Below are 17,020 nucleotides of genomic sequence, written 5' to 3'. Positions count from 1 at the left end.
GCTTTATTATTTGTGTTTCAGTCTGTCATTTCCCAAGACTTTGCCAATAACATTTGTTTTGATTTTGTTCCTTCTTCTTATAATACAAACTGTATTGAATTCTGCATGAAATTTGATATTTTAGTCACTTTTCTTTTCGGTCATTCTTACCAACTTGACTTTGCTACTCGGGTCCCTCCAGATCACATGTGTCAAACTCAAGGCCCGGGGGCCAAATCAGGCCCTTGGTGGATTTAATTTCGGCCCGCAGGATAATTTCTAATTACTATTAGATCTGGCCCGCCGGTATATTGCACGCACACCTTCACTCAATCCTGAGGGTCTCCTCAGCTCAGAGCCTGACCCCAAACATTGATGAACTTGCACCCAAGATGAGATGCCAAGTATCTGGCTTGAACTAGCATCACAGAGCAAACTGAGTTTCAATGGATGTTTCCTTTTGCACTTTGTTTCTTGAGACAACAGGGCATGTTTGTTTTTTTCTTTGAGGGAAATAGTTTTTTTGAAGCTGTTGTTGGCCTGTGGAAAAATGTAATCATAAGAAATGACTCCGGAAAAGTTGCAGATAGAGCCATAAGAAATGAATGCAACTGATTATTTAATGTTTAATGTTGTTTTTACTGCATAGGCAATCATTTAAGCTTTGTTAGTTCCAGGTTTAATATGTGCAATGAGTTCATTTCAATAAGTTCTGCTATAAACATTGAACCAGTCCGGCCCTCGACTAGTACCTATTTTAACATGTTGGCCCACTGTGTATTTGAGTTTGACACCCCTGCTCCAGACTTCACCCTGCTTTCTCTTCATTTTAGAGGTATGCATATGTTCTACTTTTTCTATGTATATTTAAGTGTATGTTAGTCTCTTCTTTAATGCTTAAACCAAAGTAAATGTTTGAATAAACACCTTAAAATAAGTAAGATGGGGAATCACATTTGATATTTTGAAGCAAACATGATGAGGAGAAAAACATTTATTGTATGTATCTGTACACAGTTATGTGATAGTTCCTTTAAATGTGTAATATTATTTACTTATAACATTTATAAAGCTTTTATCTACATGCAACAAAAGCAACATTCACAAATACACAAGAACATGAAAAATAAAGTTCGTGCTGTTGCTGTAATTCCTCTATCAAACACCAGGGGGCAGAGCAGAGCTGCCATTTCTGTCCACAGTGAGTCCTGTCAGTTTATGGATAGACTACAAAGAGCCTACTTTTGCAGAGTTTTTTCTCTTGTTAAAAAAGTTTTGTTGTTTATTTTTCTCAATTTTTTACGTCAGGTCAGGATGGGGTTATTGTATACGGAAGAGGATTAGGGCCACATGTGAACACAAATTAGAAATCTGACCAAAAGTGAATTTATTTTGAGACAAAAAGTCGGAATTCCAATAATTGTTTTAGTTCTGAAGAAAACTCAAGAAGAAAATGTACTTTTGGTCAGATTTCAAATTTGTTTTCACAAGTGGCCCTTATCCTCTTCCGTACTCGTAGGACGTGGGATTGATTGGTTTATAAATCTATGTCTTTATTCCACACAATTATTTGGATCACATCCACCTTATGTTCAAAACATACAAGCTCTGCGGGGTTGTAAAAAAACAAAACACTTTTGTAACACATTGACATTAAATGTGAACTGGATTCCACTCTTTCTTATTCCTTGCATCTTCTGCTGCCTCCAATAAAACTTGAATTAGTTCCTTCATATAAAAAAGCTCAAAACAATATATCAAATGTAGAATTCTTGGTCGTCTTCTTCTTCTATGGTGTCCGCCCCTTGAAGTGGTACGCTGATAACGCTGCAGCTGTCCGACTGGTTAATGGAAACATCGCTGAGGGAGGGGGAAGCGCTCGTGTTGGGGCTGTAGACACACGACCCAAACATGGTGTAGGGGGTTGTTTTGGAGGTGAAGCTCTGGGGGGTCCGGCCCAGTGTCGCCGCCCTGTAGGCGTCCTCCGATATGCCCGGAGAGAGGGATGGTCTGATGTTTTCAGGCGGTGCCGATAGTGGCCGAGTTTGTGGCAGGCTGGATTTAATATACGCAGACACTACGGTGAGATCCACTCCTCCATCTGGGTTTACTTGGTCCCCCGTGTCCACATCCGTCTCCTCCGCCCCGACTAAAGCGTCCAGATTGAGGCGGAAAGAGGGGATGAGGGAGGAGCTCCGGTTGAGGGAGTGGGGGCTTGGTGAGGGTCCAGGTGAGGAGCAGGCGGAGCGAGAGCTGGCTGAGCCCACGTTAGGGAGAGAGAACAGGGATCCGGAGCGCTGGTCTCTCCATTGGGACCTCCAGGACTCCGGGTGGTGCTCCTCGGGCTCCTCGCAGGCCACAGGGTGGGGGGTCTGGTGGGCTCTGGGTCGGGGTGCAGAGCGATGGTGGTGGTGCCGGCGGTTCCTGTAGGAGCTGCGGGCGAAGGTGGATGGAGCCGAGGCGGATTCAGTGACGGAGGAGGAGATGTAGTAGGGGTCCTGCTGGTGGTGGAAGTGAGCACCTTGGACCTGAGAAGAAAAGGGAAAGACAACAAATGAGAATTTATATAACGCAATATCACAAATAAGCTTCATGGGGGGCTTTACACACAATCTGTACAGCATATGAAAACCTTTATGTTTATACCCTTGCAGCAGATAGGAAAAACATTATTGTATATTATAGATCAGGGCTTTTCAAAGGCTTAGATTGCATTCGATCAGACAAAGTTCCACACCCTATCCTCAATGTTGCTGTTTAAAGGGGACATGCTTTTTGGGACGTCCCCTTTCCTATAGTATGTTCTATAGGTTTTAGTGCATGTAAATGGTCTGCAAAGGCTGAAATCCCAAAGTTCCTCCAGCATGAAACGCCTCCATTGGACTCCTTTGTTTACTTCTGTAACATAGTGACATCACTGTGTAACATTTGCGCTTCTATGGGCTAGTACTCAAACCCATTGTACATGATAGGCTAAGGGGCGGGACATCTCGAATCTTCCTGATTCTTCCCAATACAAAGCTGGAGGAAACAGTTGGTCTGAAGTATTCTTAAGGTGTGCGCAATGTCATTTTATAAAAAGACATAAAAGGTGGGAAATGCTGAATGTAAGGTTTTGTGTGACTTGCCTCATCAGTGGAGGATGCATTGGCCATTAACCTACAGGCAGATTTTGTTGTTTGATACTAGTGTTAGGGAATGATTTGCTTAGGTATTCAACCTTCGACACAGTTCATCATTGTCTCCTCTCACTGTCTCTTTTCCCATGGCATAGGTCTACGGCCTTGGGTATTGCTGCTATCTCTCTTTAGGAGGAGCAGCTTGGGCGCATTGTTGCCAGTCTTTGACAGAGCACAAGCCGCGGGTAGTTTACTGTTCAGGGACGTAGGTTCCCTGGCGCACATCCTTTCCGATGGACGAGAGCTCTAGTTAGATTCAGGGTCCATAATTGTTTAGTCTCACTGATAAAGAATGTTGATTATTACACTCCGAACTAGTTAAAACCTCGAGCTGCAGAAAGAGTTCTTCAGAATTGGTTTGGTAACCGCTGTGTCAACTCGTGACACAACACCTGTCTTGTCAATTCTCCGGCCGTAACTCCAAATAAACCGTCAGTGTTTGCCATCAAAGCTCCAGCTCTCCTCGTGTCTCTCTGAGTCCTGTTTCCAATTGCTTCAGAAGTTTCCCCCACACCTAGGACACTATAAGGTGTGTGGCGCAGTGGATGGAGCCTTGGTGTTGGGATCAGGGGGTCACAGGTTCAAACCCCACTGCAGCCAGCATGTCGTTGTGTCCCTGAGACACTTCACCCCAAATTGCTCCTGTGGGGATTGTCCATAGTATTGAGTATGTAAGTCGCTTTGGATAAAAGCGTCTAACAAGTAAGATGTAATGTAATGTATAAAACATATTTCGCCTGAGCTTGAAATTTGACCTTTGCAATCGCAGTTTAATAAGGACATTTTAGCCAAGTATTGTATGTTTTGAGAGGGGTCTTTAGCAGTGTAAGACATTACAGCAACTCCCCCATATTGTCCTGAAGATGTAGTTAAAACGAGGTCACAGGGGCCACAGAGAAAGGAGGTGCATATTCAAGACTGTTAACTTCTCCCTGTAGGGCTCTCATGCAACCAAGTGCTCCTCACGCGACACACATGCAGCTGAATAAAGGAAGAGGGGGGGGTACAAGGGAACCCCTGCTTTACAAAAGCCGGGACACTTTATGAATCACACCGACAGCTGGAGAATTCATCACCGTCCAGAGGAGCCCCATGTGTATTACACCTCCATTTATGGACCAAGAATATCTCCAGAAACAGAGACGGCTGCACAGAAAACCTGCAATTGTGCCATCTGATTATCATTTATGTAGTTACAGGTCTGGAGAAGTAAGAACTAATATGGTAGATGTCCCTGTTCTGATGTAGATGTGGACATTTTTAACATGTAAGGCAGCTGCGGCAGGATTCATTTCATCACTATGCTCCAGCTCCATGTTCTTCTGATAGTTTCTCCATGTTTCTGTTCTCCGACGTCCCGCCTGCCAACCAAACAATACAAGCAGCGAGGAATAACTTTCCACGCAGCACCCTCGAGGCAATTACTTCCCAAAGAGAACGAGGAGATGGAGGGGAGTTGGGAGATTTCCATATGCTCACGTTCAAAAACAATAAATATCATGGAAGCAAATCTTAAAGTTCAATGAGAGCGAGAGTTGAACCGTGATTTACTGCGTCCTCACCGCAAAACACAGGAAACAAGAGATGTCTGTGTTTCAAACGTGAATATATATTCTTGCTGATACAGTAGCCTACAGACTGTATAGTTTCAGATTTACATCTGAGCCCAAATTAATCATTTAAGAAGGAATGTACTAAACAGATACATAAAAAATGTAATATCTTGAATAGAAGTGAAAGGGTAAGCCAAAAAATGCTATGAAAGCATACAATTGCAACCAGGTGCATTTGATGTACTATATATTAACAGCAGTACTAAACGTTATGCTAATTAGGAAGTCCTAAAACCCTGAAGTTTCCTCGCAAAGAAGTCAATTGTTTTTTTAAAACAGTTTTTAGTTAGATGCTTGATATAAAGTCAGTTCACAAGCTGAAGAGATTATCAGAGTTGTGTTCTACGGCATAAAATACGTCAGGAAATAGCCCACTGATGAATGTCTAAAGTTTCTATGTGTCCTAAGAAAATGGGGGATTGCTAACAAGTGACTGAACGACACCTAATATACAGATTTCGATTTGAGATATAATACCCTTAAAGGTGGGGTAGGTAAGTTTGAGAAACCGGCTCGAGATCGCTAGAATTTGAAAATACACAACCGGAGAAAATCTGCCACTTCCGCACACAAACGCGCACATGACCAATGAGGGCACGAGATAAGTTTGTGCACAGATGGAAGGCTGACAGGCAGGTAGGCCATCCAGTTATTTTAGCCGGGCCGGCTCAAATGATTGGTCGTGCTTTTTACAGTACTACGGCTTCCACAGATGACATTATTTTATGGATTTTTTGTCAAAGCACTTCAGATATTCATTGCTATCGGGATGTTAAGAGCATTCCATGGAATATAACAAAAAGTGTATCTCGAGCCGGTTTCTCAAACTTACCTACCCCACCTTTAAGGTTCAAATTTGACCTTTGAATTCACACTTTTCAGGTTGTTTCTTGAGTTCAAGTGCACAGCAACTCTGCCAAGTTGTCCTAAGTAGGTAGGGCGGTGGTGGCGAAGTCCATAGGGACTTGGCTTGGCAACTGGAAGGTCACCAGTTCAAGTCCCGGAAAGACCAAGTGCTACCGAGGTGTCCCTGAGCAAGGCACCGTTCCCTACGCTGCTCCCCGGGCGCCGTACATAATGGCAGCCCACTGCTCCTAACACTAGGATGGGTCAAATGCAGAGAAACCCTTTTGTTACATAGTACCTGTACTACGTAATGACAATAAGTTCAATCTTCAATCTTCTTCAAAATGAGGTCACAGGGGCTTGAGAGAAAGGAGGTGCATATTCAGGACTATTAACTTCTCCCTGTAGGGCTCTCATGCAACTGAGGAGCACTTCTCGGTTGCATGAGAGCCCTACAGGGAGAAGTTATCCCAGAAACACTGCTTTTTAACGTGATTCATTTGGTGCTTTCCCAGGAGCTATTGTTTTCTATTGTTCTGATTGAGAGACCCATATTGTTAGAAAATGACATGTTGTGTGGTTGATTTGAACTTCTCCTGTAAAGACATTAAGTAGAACTGTTTTTTACTCTGTTGTCATGCCTTATCCTGTGGGGCTCCGCACAAAATAATTGACCACATATCCTACACCGTTAGATAAGATATCAACTCATCACTATGCCAATGATGGAGAAAAACAAACGCAATTTTAAGGAGGTTTTCCGTTTTAGTGTGTTATATACTGTATGTTTTAGTGCATGTAAATGGTCTGCAAAGACTAAAATCCCTGTGTGAGCGGTTGACCAATCCCAACAGAGCCGGCCAGCTCAGAGCAGACTGGGCTCTGGTTTCAGACAGAGGGTGAAAAGAGGTGCTGCAGCACAGGCAGTATGAGAAAAATAAAGAGCTTTTTGAACATTAAAGCATGGAGACACGTCAGAGTAGAGACACTAAATACTAATATGAACCTGTAAGTGAGTATAATATGTCCTCTTTAAAAGGAGTGTGGGAATGTACTGTATTAATTACGATCCTAACAAGGATAAAAGTACAAATGTGTCTGTGTGTTTGGGGAAAAAAGAGAAAGAGTGTAACAAAGCCTCAGTGTTTTTCTCTCGGATCATAACCGCCCTCTTGTCTGCTGTTCTCTCTCCTCTACAGTCCACCGCCTGTTTATCCTTCGCTCTTCCGCCCTTCTTCTTCTGCTTTCATCACTCTGAGACGTGAGTTGTTACACGGCTGCATACTTATCTCTCCCACACAGGAAAGAGAGAGGCAGTGAGTGTATTGATTTAAAACATAATGATACTTTGGGGAAGCCAAAGCAGGACGAGTGTGTGTGTGTGTGAGTGAGGTTTTTCCAAAAGATGCAGCAGGTCAGCATTAAAAAGTTATTTCGGTTGCATGTTAGGGGGAGAGTGTGTGTGCTAATACGGCGTGACAGGATCTGTGCAGTTTCCGTGAGGACAAAATGTGACAATGCCGATGATGAGCAGCAGCAGGGGGTGCTGGGTAATGAGGTTGTTGACATGGCGATGATCAGAGACCTAAGTCTTGTGAACTTCAGTTATGTCGGGATGAGCCGGGTCAGCCGTAGATCTGACCTCACGAGATATAAACACTCAGATACACAACACTGCAGGAGCAATGGAGTCCATGAAATATGTCATGATTCATCTCCAGAAAGTGAGTTCACATTTTTTTTATTAAAGTATTCTTAAACCTGATAAAATATCAATCATTTTGAAATACGTTGGTTTTCTGATTTGGGGTCACTTTTGTATGAATTTGGCACATTTTATTGAACAGTTAAGTTTCCAATTGTGACAAGAAAACATTCAACAACAACAACAACTGTGTGTCTTTTATCTCTTTACACTTGTATATACTATTCTAATAGTTAAGGCGATCGGTTATATAAAACTGACTGAGGATAGCATTACAAATATACTTTAAACTTGCAATGAGATAAATACCTCCACGAGTACTACAGAACTTCAGTTGTATCATTCATTTGCGTGCGTGTGCGTGGGTGCGTGTGCGTGTGTGTGTGTGTGTGTGTGTGTGTGTGTGTGTGTGTGTGTCTGTGTGTGTGTGTGTGTGTGCGTGTGTGCGTGTGCGTGCGGCCAGGTGGCGGTCCAGCATCATGCATATGGTCCTTTGTCAGGCCAGATTAGCTTATTGTTTCCCTCGGAGCTGTTTCCAATCGCAGTAATGGACTGCTGCTTAATCGGATTGAACTTTCAGAACTACTTATCTGCCACCGCCTGGACACACCCCCCCTCTGAAACCGATACCCTCCAAACAAGCACCATGGGGTGTGTGAGTGTGAGTGTGTGTGAGTGTGAGTGTGTGTGAGAGTGTGTTCATTCAAGAGCTTTATTCATATTTAAAGTTTCTATGGAAGTCTTTGTGGATATATAATGTGTGGTGTTGCTATGGAGCCCATTAAGCTACAGGTCAATACAGATATTTTGTCAGTAAATCCAATGAATAATCGTGATCAATTATCTCTATATGTATTGTAATTATCATGTTGGCTATGATCTGTTCTGAACAGCGAATATGAACTGCTACCATCTAATCGGAGATACAGGGTCCGGCGATTCAATAAAGTCAGACTGAAGCATCCTTTGTGCTCCAGTCTGTCCTCACAGTAGACACAGAGCTGAATCCAGATCAAAGGCACGCTGAAGGCTCTTTGAGCAGCTTTTCTCTCAGTGATCGTGATGTTATGTTAAATGCTTGTTGTTTGTTTTCCATGTATTGTGTCTTGATATTTGTCTGTTGAAGTTACACATGGAGCTGCTGTGATGCAAGTCACATTTCAGACTTGATCTGACCATTAAAGTATTATCGTATCGTATCGTATCGGTCTAGCAGCTTTAGCCCCAACAGGAAGCTCTCTCTCACCTGCAGTAAGATCTTGTTCCCATCGTAGTCCTCAGTCTGCCAGCGCACCTCACTGATGGGGCTGCAGGGTTGAGGCAGCAGGGGAACCAGCGTCCCCACATCCCGGACCCTCACCTCCATCACAGCTGACTCCATCACCAGCGGACTCTGACCTCGCGGCAGCCTCTTGAACGACAGCTGGATCTCCATATCGGGGTTGGAGTATACCACGAAGAGGCAGAAGTCCTCCTTCTTCTGCGACACCCTGCGCTGAAGCAGCAGCTTGTAGAGCCGCACCATGTCCACGTAGTTCTCATGCCGGCAGTAAACTGTGAATCGCACTATTTCCTTCCCGTAGTGGACCTGACGAACGGCCCACAGCGGCGTTCCAGACGACAGAGTGAAGAAGTCCTGACTGCACGGCGTCAGAGGTAACATCCGGCGGCCATTGCTGACTTTCTCCGTGTGGTGGTATCTCCACGGAGGTCTCTGCAGAGCGCGGTGCAGACTCAGGATCTGCTCCTCGCCACCGTACGCCTCCTGGAGGAAGACGATGACCGCCATGGACGGTTGGCTGGGTGCCATTGGGCCGTTCTGATGGTTCTGATGGTGCTTCGGCCGGGAGACGGAGGCCCGCTCTGAGACCCTGAAGAGCTGCAGCTCGGGGTGAACCCACGCCAGCAGGCCATCAGCCGCGCGCTGCAGGAACCGGCCCTGACCCGGGTCGGCGATGAGGTGGACGCTGACGAGGAAGGGGTCCTGGAACTCGCCCATGGAGAACTCGCCTCCACAGACAACAGCATCGAGACAAGAGAGAGAGAGCAAGGGGAGGAGAAATGGGACGAGAGAAGAGAGAAGAGATAACATTATTATTATTTATTTGTTGTTTTGTTTGTCTGACTGTTTTTTGTTTACTTGTTTGCGCTATATAAATCTAAGTTATTATTATTATTGTTATTATTAACATTATAATCAGCTTGTAGAATTTGAGAAAACAAATGATACATGGACACAAGCATACAAATAAATCATGTCACCTGTAACCGACAACATACATTGGGTTACATTGATGTGTAGTTTAAGGTGTAGGTGACACGAACAAACGAACATTGTTCAAACATTTTGAATTCTTCAGAATATGAGGGTAAACATGTTGAATGGGTGTGTGGTATATTTGTATGAATGCACACACATGTCCACTACACACAACACAAGCCAAACACTCTATGATTCCATGAATGCAACTGCTAGGGGGAGGATGTGGAATAGTCCAAGTAGCAGCAACAATAGGGGGTTCCATACATTCATTAATAGTGTTTTAAAAATATTTATTTCTGCAATATCTTAGCATGGCACCTACAGAACGGTTGAGGTTCGACTACAAGTGAACTTTTGGGGACAGCAGTATCTCAGTCTGCTGAGGGTCGCTGGTTCAAGTCCCCAAACGGACCAAGTGTTTGCCTTCTGGGCACAACTTAGGTGCCCTTTAAAAGCCACTGGACACCTACACTGCTGCCTGCTTTATTAGCACCCACTGGTCCTAACATTAGGAGGGGTTAAGTGCAGTGTCTAAGTTTCGATGTGCTGTGCATGTGTGCCGATAAAAACCAATACAAATAAAGAGATTGTGATGAAATAAATCCAAAATGAACGTTATTCCTTGGGATACCGGGCTGTCATTTCAATTTGTTAACCTCTTTGTTCAAGTTCTTAGATCCCTCTCTCCCTTCCTTCTCCATTTCACTCATCCACATCTAACTCCATCTTTCTCCCATTTTCTATGTTTACCTTTCTCCCCCCTCTCTCCCACTAACCCCCCCCCCCCCCTCTCCTCTCCAGCAGACCCATGTGGAGCAGGACTTTGAGGCTCATTAGTGCCATTAGGAGGTCATTACTGAAGCCCGGAGGAATGTTCCAGACCCACAGCAGGAGCGATGCATTCAGGTGCGCCCTCCCCCTGAACCGCTGACCTGGAAAAACTCCCTGGCACAGGTAGCGCAAAAACCCAACTGAAAAGTTCCCAAAGTCATATTTACCCGGTGTTTTCATTCTTACTTCTACACACCGTATCAGCCCATCTCCATGTTCTCTGGTTTTCCAGAGGTCTTTATCTGCCTCCTCGGGGGACTTGTCCCATTTCGCCTGCGCTGTGAGGCTGTTTTTAGAGAAGGACACACAGTCTTCTTGTCCCTGGCACAGCGACTATTCGGCTGCTGCCAGAATCCATGAAACGGAGAGGCCAAACTGTCTCATGAGTCCCGCTGGCCTTTTAGCAAAAGGACAGTTTCTACGTGACCAAAGAAGTGACATTTCCTAAATGTTAGGATCACGTTACGAGGAAATGTTGCTTAAAGGTGAGAAGACAGGGGTCATGTTTCTGTACACCTGTGATGTCAGAAAGGGGATTTTAAGCAACCAGTCTTGTGAAGATTTATTTGACATTTTGACAAACAGTTTGGATATACATATGTATGCAATACTTTCATATAGGTATTCGGTTTTAAGAGGAGTGTTCTTCAGGGACTACAGGTGGTAATCAGCTAGTAGCTACATCTTGTACAAACCTTCAGTCTTTATTTATTTCTATAATTTTTGGGGAAGACGAATCTATAAAAAAGTCATTCCAACATGAAGTTGAATTACATTCTTGTCAACATGTTCTGCCTACAGGTGAGACCATTGAGAGTGTACAGTGGGACTTGAACCTCTTGCATAACCTTACTTCCGATGGGCAAAAATAATCCCTGTGTGTTACACTTGAACGTCAATTACTGTATTACAAATTCTATAACCTAAAATTGTTAGAACCTAGCTAAACCTGAGGAAATTCAATAAGCTGATAAAGGATTCACATTCTATAAAAAAAGCCATTAAACCCTACAACACAAAGTGTCCTTGTGTGGCCTGAAGAGATACGCTAATACGGCAGGATCAAGAACGATCCACTGCAGGTTTAAGCAGGATGCCAAGACACACACACACACACACACACACACACACACACACACACACACACACACACACACACACACACACACACACACACACACACACACACACCAACACACACACAACAACACACACACACACACACACACACACACACACACACTACACACACACACACACACACACACACACACACACACACAACCCACACACACACACACACACACACACACACACACACACACACACACACACACACACACACACAACACACACACACACTTCATTAACAGCCAGGTGATCCCATTAGATTGAAGGCCTGTCTCCCTGGCCAAACACAGGGATGATGGAGAACTTTAAGGTGTGTAACACATTGTACGGCCACACGGACGCCCTGATTTCTCGACTGTAACTCCAATACCATTCTTATTACAGTGTCCTTTTTCAGGAGTTAGAAACACGAAAAAGGTCCAACAGGAATAGAGACTTTACTGACAATCAGCTGATAGTTAGAACAATAGCGCTTGCTTTGGTTTGAAAACATATAATAATCCTTTATCCAACATCTCAGTTTCTTGCATTTCTGACTATAATTTCCGACGTTCCTTTTTACCTCAGCCAATACAACAGGTTTTGGCTCGGTTTGTTTGTCAGCAGGATTATGAAAAAAGTACTGGTCCGATGTGGAGGCGTGTGGCGCAGTGAATTGTGCGTAGGTGTTCAGATCGGGGGGTCACAGGTTCAAACCCCACTGCAGTCAGCATGTTGTTGTGTCCCTGAGACACTTCACCCCAAATTGCTCCTGTGGGGATTGCCCACAGTAAGGCAAGGCAAGGCAAGGCAAGTTTATTTATATAGCACCTTTCAACACAAGGCAATTCAAAGTGCTTTACAAAAATGGAAGACATTAAGAGTCTATTGAGTATGTAAGTCGCTTTGGATAAAAGCGTCTAACAAGTATCATGTAATGTAATGTAATGTAATGTTCATGAAAAAGGGTGAAAAAGTATTCAATTATGTCACTATAAACCTTGAAAGACTCTTGTCTGAATTCTATTATTTGGACTCCTTGTGGTTTATGTGAACTGTTTTCTGTACTTTTTTTTGGTTTGCCTAAATCAAGTCTTAGAGACCAGTTTATTAGCCACCATATCTAATGCAGTGTAATACAATTCTGGAATAAATGCTGCCATTTCTAAACGCTACTGTTTTAAAGAATGTTTCTTAACTTTACGGTTAGTTACTCCGTCAGACGTCTTTAGACCTTTGTAAAACGTTGTTTGGTTGTAGTTGACCTATCACAGTTGATAAACCATCCAATAATCATTGAAAAGAACAAGTAACACACAAACTTGCAGATATAAGTGATGCCGCTTTGATCAATGACCCACGTACAGAAGAACGCTGAGGTGTTTACTGTAAATGATCTAATTTCAGTGAATTCACATATGTCACAAATACAACAGAAAACTCGCTCAGCAGTGAAAACATACACCAGGTACTGCAGAGTTGCATTTTTCACAACACTTTCCAGAAGATACAACTCAATCCCTTGTATATTCAAGCGTGTGCTTTCCTCCAGCAATACGATTTAATGGGGAGCTGGCACAGAGACGAATAAATTAGGGATTAAGTCACCCCAATCCTGATGGACTGAAGGGGGTTTGTGAGTAAAGCTCTTAATCCACTCCAGTCTTCAAGCTGAAGCTGATGTTCTGACTCGACTGACACACTGCGCACAAACATCCTCTACACACACAACATGTATTTGTAGAGAGGCGTGTCTTCTTCTCTTTCTCACAGACTTCTACCTTCGCTGTGTGTTCGAGTGGTAACCGGCAACACATGTACGCACAGATGATGACGTGAGATAAAACAACACGCCTTCTGCTGGCCCCTGCACATATGAGAGTGATTAGCAGTGTGTGTGTGTGTGTGTGTGTGTGTGTGTGTGTGTGTGTGTGTGTGTGTGTGTGTGTGTGTGTGTGTGTGTGTGTGTGTGTGTGTGTGTAGTAGTGCAGTCACAGCTCAACTAGCTTGGCCCTCAGTATAAGTCGAAACAACTGAAGGAGGAAATTTAAGATGGGGGCCTCTTTTTGTCGTCTGGTTAAAAAAAAAAGGTTGAATGAAGGTTTCACTGCAGCCAAGGAAATTAAAATGTTAGTCCTAACTATAATATTAGATCTTAAAGGTAGGGTAGGTAAGTTTGAGAAACCGGCTGGAGATACACTTTTTGTTATATTCCATGGAATGCTCTTAACATCCCGATAGCAATGAATATCTTAAGTGCTTTGACAAAAAATCCATAAAAAAATGTCATCTGTGGAAGCTGTAGTACTGTAAAAAGCACGACCAATCATCTGAGCCGGCCCGGCTAAAATAACTGGATGGCCTACCTGCCTGTCAGCCTTCCATCTGTGCACAAACTTATCTCGTGCCCTCATTGGTCGTGTGCGCGTTCGTGTGTGTTGGAGGAGGGGCTCTGTAAGGAAGTAGCAGATTTTCTCCGGTTGTGTATTTTCAAATTCTAGCGATCTCGAGCCGGTTTCTCAAACTTACCTACCCTACCTTTAAGAGTCCAGTAAAACTTTTCATTATTTCCAAATGTCCAATAGAGAAGTTTTACTCTATAATTAAAGTGTGCCAAGTTACTTTTTCTAGTACCGAAATATCATCACCTTATAAGTGTGTATGGCAAACTTGTTGCTTATAGACCTAACCAAGTAATGGAGCGACATTATCATTTATTTGTCGTGTTTCAGGCCACCTGATTAATGAAAATCCAATATTCTCTGACTTTTGGCTGAATGAGGAAACAGTTGAATGGAGAACTACTTTAAATGACAAATAACTTCTTTAAAATCACGTTGGTTTCCATGAGTTTGTTTGTGTAACCTTACTTCTGATGGACACAAATATCCCTGTGTGTTAGTTAAGAGACTTGGATGCCAATCATTGACTTCATTTACAAACCTTGTGACTTCAAATTGCTACAAGCTAAACCTGACGTGATTAAAAGGAATCAAATTCAATAAGCCGATAAAACAAAGGATCCACATTCGATGAAAAGCCATTAAACCCTAACGCCAAGAGATACGTTAATCCTGATGAATGAAATCCAGTATTCTCTCTCTTTTAGCTCCACCATCTCCTACGGGAAATATCTGTCTCTCTAGCTGCAAAATAAATGTGTCTACTGTTTGCTGCGGGTTTAAACTTTTTATTACTGCTTGCTCTGGCCGAAATTGGACGCTATGAGAGCAGAGAGAATAAAGCCACGATGAGTCTAGCATCCAATTTTCTTAGAGTATTGGATTAGACGTAAATACCAAAATCAATGATGACTTGCTCCTACTAAGTTGTTTTTTGTATGTATGCAAAGCCTAGTCTTAATTCTCTGTGTCATAGAGCTTCATTTGTATCTAAAAACTTTTAAAAACACATGATTGATTCATACTGGAGGACATATTCTTTCATTAGCATCAACACACATCAAGTGCAGAGACGTTTGTTAATCACACATTCACTCATGCTGCTAGTAAAACTCCCTACAGTAACCAATAGGTATTTATCTGCAGCTGAAAAAAGTCCTCCAACAAATGCACCATCTACCCCTCTTTAAAGTGGACCTATCATGCTATATTTGAATAATATAGTGTAGGACCATACCTATATAAGGCATATTTATACTTTTTTTTTTTTCAAAATACCAAACAGATCATGCATTTTAGCCATGCCTCATTTTGCTCAATTTGACAATTTCTAGCTCTGTTTTTGCAAGGGCAGATTCAGTGAGAACAGCACCACCTACAGGCCTGGCATATGTACTACAGCGTCTCCAGCGCTTTCGAACAGCAATGGCCGTGGCTGTCTCCTCCTGATTGGTGGAGTTGGCCCAATAGCCGTAGCGCCACCGTCCTGACGTCAGGACAGTGTTCAAATCTGGATCAGTTTTTATCAGATCCGTTGCAGCCCCTTTTTTAGAGATTTGGGTATGGAGGAAAATAGAGAGGGTTGTGTTTTCTGACACTTGGTGAGTTCCCTGGAACACCAGGGACACATATTCATGTATAAAAGACGTACTAAAGTGCATTTTGCATGATAGGTCCCCTTTAAGTAATGAGTGCACAGCGGTTTGAGGCAATTATTGAGACGTTTTAAAAAGATAGTGTCCTCAGTAGGAACAATGGGCTTGTGTCCCTGGCAGATTTACACTCTGTTGGTCTTAGTTTTTTCATCTATTGAGAATTTAAAGAAAATCTAGAACAAACTCCAGCCTTATCCTTGAATCGGTTCTCACATTACAGAGACTCTGAGACATTAAAGTGAGAGCGCCGCCAACCTGAACGTTTCACAGAAGATAAAAGCAGTCAGATGTAAAAGTGGAGCCGCTGCTGGTGTCAAACTTTAGAATTAGAAAGATTAGAGGTGGGTTACGACAGACTGTTGTGTGGGGAAGGATTAGAAAAGGAGGCTTAGGGACGAGACCAAAGCCCGTCGACAGGGCTCGTCCAAATTCACGCAGGTCATGTGACCTTCACTGTCCAAACTGACCTGGGACAAGGCAGCTTCGATTAGTAGAGCAATACAAAAGTGGTGAGGTGCTGATGATGTGACCATAGACTGTAGATACAAGGCTGTGACACTAGTTAACTATCTGTATGCACATAAACAATAACCATAAGTTGTTCGTGAAATCACGGTATAATGTTTGGGAAAAGGACTGTCAGGATATAAGACCTTATTTTACGATAATTCTAGCCAAAAGAAAACAATATTTTTGGGATTTTAATACAATTAATTATTAGTCTTTATCTTTGTTTCATGTATAGTTTTGTCTGTTTTTGGCTAAATATGGGGCACTGGGGGAGGGAAACAAAAAAACGAGACAAAGGGAAACAGAACCTTTTCTAAGAGGTGCTGGATTATTTAAATTAAGCTTTACTCCAAACATTAAAAAAACAGCAGTAGAAATACCGTATAAACATCCAGTAAAGATCACACAAATAGGTCATTCAAGGAGAGGAAAAACATAACTCAAACACACGTTGTTTACATACTGTCCTTGATTTATCCGTCTGCATGATTACATAAGTTTAAACACAGACACAAGGTTTACAAAGACTTTGGTATTTACTTTCTATTCTCAACAATGATTGGGTATTTACATTTACACAAAACATGATATCTAACCCCCAAGCTTTTGTCATTCCATAAATTACAAACACGTTTATTCCTTTCCAGACTACATGTATATCCCAATGACACAAAATGATGTGTGCTATTAACATGATATCAATATTTAACTTCTTAAATATCACTGTGATGTATCAGAAAACTCATATTCAGGATCAGGCATGGAAAACCTGGTCAAACCTGATTTGTACTTCTTTTTTTAGTTTTTAAAGACACCCGATCCAAAAGCTAACCTTGAGTTCCTCTGAAAGTCCCGAGTATAATTGGACCTCTCATGCAGGGTTTGGACACACACACAGACCAGAAACAATACGAGAGAACCCGACTC

At 42.7% G+C, this 17,020-nt stretch overlaps 1 protein-coding gene across 1 annotated transcript in view; it reads right to left on the bottom strand.

Moving 5' to 3' along the window:
* Window positions 1-958: 958 nt before the first annotated feature.
* The window catches only part of LOC117495314 (protein FAM124A), a 28,450-nt gene continuing 12,388 nt past the window's right edge, over window positions 959-17,020 (bottom strand). Inside the window, exons 3-4 of the mRNA XM_034146507.1 lie at window positions 8,569-9,332; window positions 959-2,507 (exon numbers count right to left, since the gene is read on the bottom strand). Coding sequence (XP_034002398.1) covers window positions 1,737-2,507; window positions 8,569-9,332 — 1,535 coding nt within the window. The 3' untranslated portion in view covers window positions 959-1,736. The remainder of the gene's footprint in view (window positions 2,508-8,568; window positions 9,333-17,020) is intronic.

The sequence above is a fragment of the Trematomus bernacchii genome, unplaced genomic scaffold (genome assembly GCF_902827165.1).
Source record: "Trematomus bernacchii unplaced genomic scaffold, fTreBer1.1, whole genome shotgun sequence".
NCBI classification, from domain to species: domain Eukaryota; kingdom Metazoa; phylum Chordata; class Actinopteri; order Perciformes; family Nototheniidae; genus Trematomus; species Trematomus bernacchii.
Note: the sequence above shows the minus strand (reverse complement) of the source record. Positions and strands in the feature narration are given on the sequence as shown.